At 53.3% G+C, this 8,519-nt stretch overlaps 1 protein-coding gene across 1 annotated transcript; it reads left to right on the forward strand.

Moving 5' to 3' along the window:
• Positions 1-1,617: 1,617 nt before the first annotated feature.
• On the forward strand, positions 1,618-2,742 carry LOC137315670 (zinc finger protein ZFP2-like). The gene has a single exon (XM_067980180.1). It carries the CDS (start codon positions 1,618-1,620, stop codon positions 2,740-2,742), a length of 1,125 nt encoding a protein of 374 aa, XP_067836281.1.
• Positions 2,743-8,519: the final 5,777 nt, after the last annotated feature.

An 8,519-nucleotide genomic window follows, 5' to 3' on the forward strand; every position in this document is an offset into this window, starting at 1 on the left:
ATGGGATGAGCTCGGAGGAGAGATGAGAGAAACTTAAATTTTAGACTTTTGAAAAAAAGGCGCAAACTTAATATCAATCAGAAAAGAATAAAGGGACTTTTTTCATGCAGCGAGTTATTGAGAAATCCCCTTTTCAAAACCAGTGGTGGACACAGAGTCCAGAATCGCTTTGATGAAGCCGTCTCTCTGTGGGGAGCACACTCACACCTGAGTCCGAGGTTATCAGTTCAACTCCCACTCCAGACACTTGACCAGATAATCCTGGCTCACACTCCAGTGCAGGACTGAGGGAGCACTGCACTGTCGGAGGGGCAGTACTGAGGGAGTGCTGTACTGTGGGAGGGGCAGTACTGAGGGAGTGCTGTACTGTGGGAGGGGCAGTACTGAGGGAGCACTGCTCTGTCGGAGGGGCAGTACTGAGGGAGCACTGCACTGTCGGAGGTGCAGTACTGAGGGAGTGCTGCATTGTCGGAGGGGCAGTCCTGAGGGAGTGCTGCACTGTCGGAGGTGCTGTGTCTCAGATGAGGCGTTAACTCGAGACCCCGTCTGCGCTCTCAGGTGAACGTAAAAGATTCCACGGCACTATTTCGAAGAAGAGCAGGGGAGTTCTCCCCGGGCATCGTACACGGGGGTGTGACTTACACGTCAATATCCCATAGTGTACAGTTGCCTTGGCAGCAGATAAAGATATAGAATCATAGATTGATACAGAGCAGAAGGAGGCCGTTCGTCCCATCGTGCCTGTACTGGCTCTTTGAAAGAGCTATCCAATTAGTCCCACTCCCCTGCAAATTTTCCCCCTTCATGTATTTATCCAATTCCCTTTTGAAAAGCAATCTGCTTCCACCACCCTTTCAGGCAGTGCATTGCAGATCAGAACAACTCGCTGCATGAAAATATATTTCCTCATGTCGCCTCTGGTTCTTTTGCCAGTTATCTTAAACCTGTGACCCTTCTGCCAGTGGAAACGGTTTCTCCTTATTTGCTCGATCAAAACCCTGCATAATTTTGAACACCTCCACCAAATCTCCCCTTCACCTTCTCTGCCCTGAGGAGAACAACCCCAACCTCTGGACAGCCCCGCATCCCTGGTACCATTCTCGTCAAACCTCCTCTGCGCCCTCTCCAAGGCCTTGACATCCTTCCTAAAGTGTTCATTTGTTTCATTTGTTTCTCAGTTTTGGAGGAGACTCGAGGAGTCGAAGGACCCAGCTGAGCCCCCTTGGTGAGGGGTGGGATGGAAAAGCCACCCGTTCTCCGAGACAGTCCGTGCAAGGTGTCGGCATTGGTTGGATTTGGAGAGGGACAGCTGTTGACAACGAAGAGACGTTCTCCTGCCTTGTCCAACTAGCCCGGACCCAGTGTGGGGGGTGGAGCATTGGCATTGCCTGGCAATTGAGTTGTCCTGTTGAACTCGTCCTCCTCTGATCTTCAGCAAGGGAAATGCATCCGGAGGAGGGGCTCTTTCGTGCCTAGGATTTGGGCAGCGTGCTTTGCCTGAGATCCACTGCCCTCGCTGCCTCGTCCTTTGTGCGGAGTCTCCTGTTGCTCATTTTCCACCCTCGCCTCCCCGCAAAGTGCGGAGTCTTGTTCCTCGTCGCAAGGGCAGGAGGGAGAATGGATCCGCAAACCGCTGTTTCCCCGCCCTCGGACCTGCCAGGGGGCGAGCGCGCCCCCCGGGGGGACAAGAGGGTGCAGTGTCCCGACTGCGGGAAGATGTTCAGCCGCCCCTCCAACCTCAAGATCCACCGCTACATCCACCTGGGGCAGAAGCAGTTCCAGTGCCCGACCTGCGGCAAGGCCTTTGCCCAGCCCTCCGGCCTGCGCCAGCACCAGCGGGTACACTCCGGTGACAAGCCCTTCACCTGCCCCGTGTGCCACAAGGCCTTCGCCTGGCTCTACGCCATGCGCCAGCACCAGCGTCTCCACACTGGCGAGAAGCCCTTCGCCTGCCCGGTGTGCCACAAGGCCTTTGCCCGCTCCTCCGACCAGCTGGTCCACCAGCGCATCCACATGAGGGAGAAGCCCTACCGCTGCTTGGCCTGCCCCATGAGCTTCGTCCGCTCCTCCTCGCTACTGATGCACCAGCGGGTCCACACCGGCATGAAGATCTACAAGTGCCCCATTTGCGCCAAGATGTACAGCCACCTGTCACCCTTCTCCACGCACAGGTGCTGCCACTCCGGGGAAAGCTCCGACAGATCTCCGGCCCAGGCGAAGACCCCTGGTCCCAACGGGGACCCTTCACCTTCCTCCTCTTCCTCCCCCCGCCCACCGAAGCAGCACCTGTGCTCGGTGTGCGGGAAGAGCTTCTCCCGGCCGTACAGCCTCACCGTCCACCGGCGCGTCCACACCGGCGAGCGGCCCTACAAGTGCACGCTGTGCGACCAGGCCTTCGCCCGCGCCTACAGCTTCCTGAACCACCAGCGCCTGCACAGCGGGGACAAGGCCTACAAGTGCTCGATGTGCGGGAAGGCCTTCCTCCGCTCGACGGCCCTCCTGGTCCACGAGCGCATCCACTCAGAGTGGCCTCGGCGGGCCTTCAGCCGGCGGTCGCAGCTGTTCCGGCGCCGTGCGGCGAGGTCTGGTTCGACCCCTCCCCCACCCGCCTCCGGTCACTCGGTTACCCCTCCGACCTCTCGCGGGATCAGCGCGCCCTCTGAGGGGAGGAGCTCTCCAAATGCTGGGCGTGTGAGAAGGACTTCACCTCGTCTCCTGAAACGTCACCAGACGCAGGAGTAGAAATCCAACTTGGGCGGCAGCGCATCAGCCACCCGTTATACGCCCGGCCCGATATTGGGTTCCGTTGGCTATACCGCCCGTTATACGCCCGGCCCGATATTGGGTTCCATTGGCTATACCGCCCGTTATACGCCCGGCCCGATATTGGGTTCCATTGGCTATACCGCCCGTTATACGCCCGGCTCGATATTGGGTTCCATTGGCTATACCGCCCGTTATACACCCGGCCCGATATTGGGTTCCGTTGGCTATACCGCCCGTTATACGCCCGGCCCGATATTGGGTTCCATTGGCAAAACTGTCCGTTATACGCCCGGCCCGATATTGGGTTCCATTGGCTATACCGCCCGTTATACGCCCGGCCCGATATTGGGTTCCGTTGGCTATACGGCCCGTCATACACCCGGCCGATATTGGGTTCCATTGGCTATACCGCCCGTTATACGCCCGGCCCGATATTGGGTTCCGTTGGCCATACCGCCCGTTATACGCCCGGCCCGATATTGGGTTCCATTGGCTATACCACCCGTTATACGCCCGGCCCGATATTGGGTTCCATTGGCTGTACTGCCCGTTGAACACCCGGCCCGATATTGGGTTCCATTGGCCATACTGCCCGTTATACACCCGGCCCGATATTTGGTTCCGTTGGCCATACTGCCCGTTATGTGCCCGGCCCGATATTGAGTTCCATTGGCCATACCCCCCGTTTCACGCTTCCGCTCGAGATGGATTTCTGCCCCACAATATATAAACCATAGTTTCTCAGCTTCAACTCTCCCAACTCGTTGACTGCTGCCAAGAGGTACAACCTTCACAGGAGACATTGCAGCCAGGAAGCTTCTGACACAAGCAACAAGAGAACATGTTCGAAAGAAGGACAGAAAAAGAACTTGCATTTATTTAAAGCACCTTTCATGACCTCAGGATGTTCCAAAGTGCCTCACAGAAAATGAAATACTTTTTAACGTGTCGTCACTGCTGTCGGCAAATGCAGCAGCCAATTTGTGCACAGGTGCGGGGTTCAGGGTGAGGGGAAGGTGAGGGGTGAGGGGAAGGTGAGGGGTGAGGGGAAGGTGAGGGGTGAGGGGAAGGTGCAGGGTTCAAGGTGAGGGGTTCAGGGTGAGGGGAAGGTGAGGGGTGAGGGGAAGGTGAGGGGTGAAGGGTGAGGGGGGGGTGAGGGGTGAGGGGAAGGTGAGGGGTGAGGGGAAGGTGAGGGGTGAGGGGCTCAGGGTGAGGGGAAGGTGAGGGGTGAGGGGAAGGTGCAGGGTTCAAGGTGAGGGGTTCAGGGTGAGGGGAAGGTGAGGGGTGAGGGGAAGGTGAGGGGTGAAGGGTGAGGGGAAGGTGAGGGGTGAGGGGAAGGTGAGGGGTGAGGGGAAGGTGAGGGGCTCAGGGTGAGGGGTTCAGGGCGAGGGGCTCTGGGTGAGGGGTTCAGGGCGAGGGGCTCAGGGTGAGGGGTTCAGGGTGAGGGGAAGGTGCGGGGCTCAGGGTGAGGGGCTCAGGGTGAGGGGCTCTGGGTGAGGGGCTCTGGGTGAGGGGCTCGGGGTGCGGGGTTCAGGGTGAGGGGTTCAGGGTGTGGGTTCAGGGTGAGGGGTTCGGGGTGTGGGGCTCGGGGTGAGGGGAATGGGGTAAGAATCCCGGAGAGTGGAAGATCTCATTAAGACTGTGTTTGGCCTCGAGCTCACTAACTGTAACCTTGCTTCAAGCTGTTTAATTATGGGATGCTCAATACTGCCTACAAACAGTTTCAAAGTCCGGTGGATTAGAGCGGGTTACTTGAATTAACCATTGCTTACCAGCATAATAAATATGTATCAAATATCTGTAAAATGAGTGTTTTGGATGATTTAACCCCTCGCACACCTCCCCCTCTCAGGCTAATGTGCAATATTGTTGTCCAGAGCTCTGGTTAGTCCCCATCTGGAGTACTATCTTGTGTTGTGGACACTGCAGCTCAGGAAGGATATATTGGCCTTGGAGGGGGTGCAGTGCAGATTCCCCAGAATGATACAGTGGAACCTGCTTAGTTGCAATCGTTTGGGACAACCTCGCAAATTGCGATGAAACAGAAATTTTTATCAAGCGGGAAGCAACAAAAATGAAGGCTGGTCTGGTGCACAACTATTTTTATTTGTCTGGATTTCTTCCAACATCTTGCTGAAGGCTGAAGGCAGGAGAGCATCTTAAAAAGTGATGGAAAATGCTCCCGTCTCGGGAGTTTTTTTAATGTTGCGAAGTCAGTTCTAGTTTGGCGGAGATTGGAAATCATTAAACCTTCGCCCTCTCCCTCCCTGCGCGTAGAATTCAACAAACCTTTCACGACCTATTGCCTCGATGTATCGAGGCAGAACGCACAGTTGCTCTCTAACTTTGGGAATTACCAGCTCAGGCCCATCTTCGTTCACACCCTCTCCGGCCTCTGTTTCCAAGTCATTCAGAAAAGAAACCATTTCTGCGTCTCTCCGTACTTTCCCCGCCGAGTTCTGTGGCCAGCTCGAAAGCAAAATACTGCGGTTGGGGGAAATCAGACATAAAAACAGATAATGCTCGAGCGACTGGAGAAGCTGGGGTTGTTCTCCTTTGAGCAAAGGAGGTTATGGAGAGATTTGATCGAGGTGTTCAAAATCATGAATTGTTTTGACAGAGTAAATAAGCAGAAACTGTTTGCAGTGGTAGAGGGGTCAGTAACCAGATGACACAGTTTTAAGGTTAATGGCAAAAGAATCAGAGGGGAGATGAGGAAACATTTTTTTACGCAGCGAATTGTTCTGATCTGGAATGCACTGCCTGAAAGGGCGGTGGAAGCAGATTCAATAGTAACTTTCAAATGGGAATTGGATAAATACTTGAAGGGGAAAGATTTACAGGGTTATAGGGAAAACACAGGGGAGTGGGACTAATTGGATCGCTCTTTCAAAGAGCTAGCACAGGCATGATGGGCTGAATGACTTCCTTCTGTGCTGAACTATACTATGATACTACGATGAAATACTCAGCAGGTCAGGCAGCATCTGTGGAGAAAGAAACAGAGTTAACGTTTCAGGTCGATGACCTTTCATCAGAACTGAGTTGTGCAACTGGTTCTGTGACTCAGACTGTGGACAGAGACTGTCGAGAGGAGAGGTGAACAGCTTTTAAACAAGTGCAATCAGGCAAAAGGGAAAGAACAAAAGGGAAGGTCTGTGGTAGGGCGGGGAGCAGGAGTGGTTAAATGGCAAAAGGAGGTGATAATTGGACAAATGCAGGCGGAGGAGGTGGAAATGGTGACAGCAGAATAACAGAGGGGGAAGGGAGCAGTGAAAATCGGTCAAAGTGGAGAGGGTTGTCATGGCCCCGGGAATGTGGCGGACAAAAGACAGGGAGACCCCAGGGGTGCGGACCACCCCACCGGCCATGTACTGACAGGGGATCCCCACCCCAAGTACCAGCTACAGGGCCCTGGGGAGAGAGCAGGGCCGAGGGATTAGTTTAGGATTGACATGGGGCTATGGGGAGAGGGCGGGGCCGAGGGATTAGTTTAGGATTGATACAGGGCTATGGGGGGAGAGTGGGACAGTGGGATTAGTTTGGGATTGAAACAGGGCTATGGGGGGAGAGTGGGACAGTGGGATTAGTTTGGGATTGATACAGGGCTATGGGGAGAGAGCAGGGCAGTGAGATTAGTTTTGGATTGGTACAGGGCTATGGGGAGAGAGTGGGACAGTGAGATTAGTTTGGGATTGAAACAGGGCTATGGGGGGAGAGTGGGACAGTGGGATTAGTTTGGGATTGATACAGGGCTATGGGGGGAGAGTGGGGCAGTGAGATTAGTTTTGGATTGAAACAGGACTATGGGGGGAGAGCGGGGCAGCAGGATTAGTTTGGGATTGATACAGGGCTATGGGGAGAGAGTGGGACATTGGGATTAGTTTGGGATTGAAACAGGGCTATGGGGGGAGAGTGGGGCAGTGAGATTAGTTTTGGATTGAAACAGGACTATGGGGGGAGAGTGGGGCAGTGGGATTAGTTTGGGATTGAAACAGGACTATGGGGGGAGAGTGGGGCAGTGGGATTAGTTTGGGATTGAAACAGGACTATGGGGGGAGAGTGGGGCAGTGGGATTAGTTTTGGATTGATACAGGGCTATGGGGGGAGAGTGGGGCTGTGAGATTAGTTTTGGATTGATACAGGGCTATGGGGGGAGAGTGGGGCAGTGAGATTAGTTTTGGATTGATACAGGACTATGGGGAGGGCGCAGGGCATTGTAGTTATTTTGGGATTGAAACAGGGCTTTGGAGAGGGTGGGACAGTGGGATTAGTTTTGGATTGATACAGGGCTATGGGGGGAGAGTGGGGCAGTGGGATTAGTTTGGGATTGAAACAGGGCTATGGGGGGAGAGTGGGGCAGTGGGATTAGTTTTGGATTGATACAGGACGATGGGGAGAGAGTGGGGCAGTGGGATTAGTTTGGGATTGATACAGGGCTATGGGGAGAGAGTGGGACAGTGGGATTAGTTTGGGATTGATACAGGGCTATGGGGAGAGAGTGGGGCAGTGGGATTAGTTTTGGATTGATACAGGGCTATGGGGAGAGAGTGGGGCAGCGGGATTAGTTTGGGATTGATACAGGGCTATGGGGAGAGAGTGGGGCAGTGGGATTAGTTTTGGATTGATACAGGGCTATGGGGAGAGAGTGGGGCAGCGGGATTAGTTTGGGATTGATACAGGACCATGGGGAGAGAGTGGGACAGTGGGATTCGTTTGGGATTGATACAGGGCTATGGGGAGAGAGTGGGGCAGGGAGATTAGTTTTGGATTGATGCAGGGCTATGGGGAGAGCGCAGGGCATTGTAGTTATTTTGGGATTGAAACAGGGTTTTGGAGAGGGCGGGACAGTGGGATCAGTTTGTGATTGACAGAGGGCTGAGGGGAGACAGTCGGGGAGAGTGCGGGAAAGATTAGTTTGCTCTGTTTCCATCTCGACTTTTGTGTTTCGATATCCCAGGTTGCAGATTTACCTGTCAGCTTGTCTCAGTGTTTCTAATTATGATTGACTCAGGAAGCAGATATATTTGAATTAATTCCTTTTCTGTATTGATGTATTGTTTCTACATTTGATCATACCGTGTTATTCTTACATGACCCAAGAACCCTCTGTACCTTTTCTCCCACCTGGAATGCCAATTGTTAAATTCGTTGACTATTTTTTCCCACATTAATTGACCAAACCTGCCTTGACAGACTCTCTGCACAGTCTGATTCACACAACCAGTTGTACAACTTGTCTCAGCTTCTATTTTTATTCTCAATGTGACTCAGGAAGCGAGGAGGACAAAGACTCGAACTTCTTTTATTTCTAAATGTAAACATTATGACTCAACTTAACACATTATATCCAGCCGCCTTCTCACTTTCCTCCGAGAGAACCTGGGTCACATCATCTGAAAGGTCTGTTGCCTCTTCTACCCTGACCGTCCTGGTCTGCTGCTCCTCTTGTCCGAGATAGAAATGTCAACTCTCTTCGAACTTTTATAATCCACTTGTTTACGACTAATTTTCTTCCTGATCTTGGTTTTAACCATCCTCAATGTCTTTTTATCTTGTTCTCTTTTCTCAGGTACTGTCCCCCTCCCCTTCAAATCTGCCGTCATCACCCCCTCCTCAAAAAACCCACCTTTGACCCCTCTGTCCTTGCAAACTCCCGCCCCGTCTCCAACCTCCCTTTCCTCTCCAAAGTCCTTGAACATGTTGTCGTCTCCCAAATCCGTGCCCATCTTTCCCGCAACTCCATGTTTGAA

This window comes from Heptranchias perlo, unplaced genomic scaffold (genome assembly GCF_035084215.1).
Source record: "Heptranchias perlo isolate sHepPer1 unplaced genomic scaffold, sHepPer1.hap1 HAP1_SCAFFOLD_552, whole genome shotgun sequence".
NCBI lineage: Eukaryota > Metazoa > Chordata > Chondrichthyes > Hexanchiformes > Hexanchidae > Heptranchias > Heptranchias perlo.

Bases quoted from the DNA above. Each gene is read 5' to 3' on its own strand.
- LOC137315670 (XM_067980180.1), top strand. From the start codon at position 1,618: ATGGATCCGCAAACCGCTGTTTCCCCGCCCTCGGACCTGCCAGGGGGC.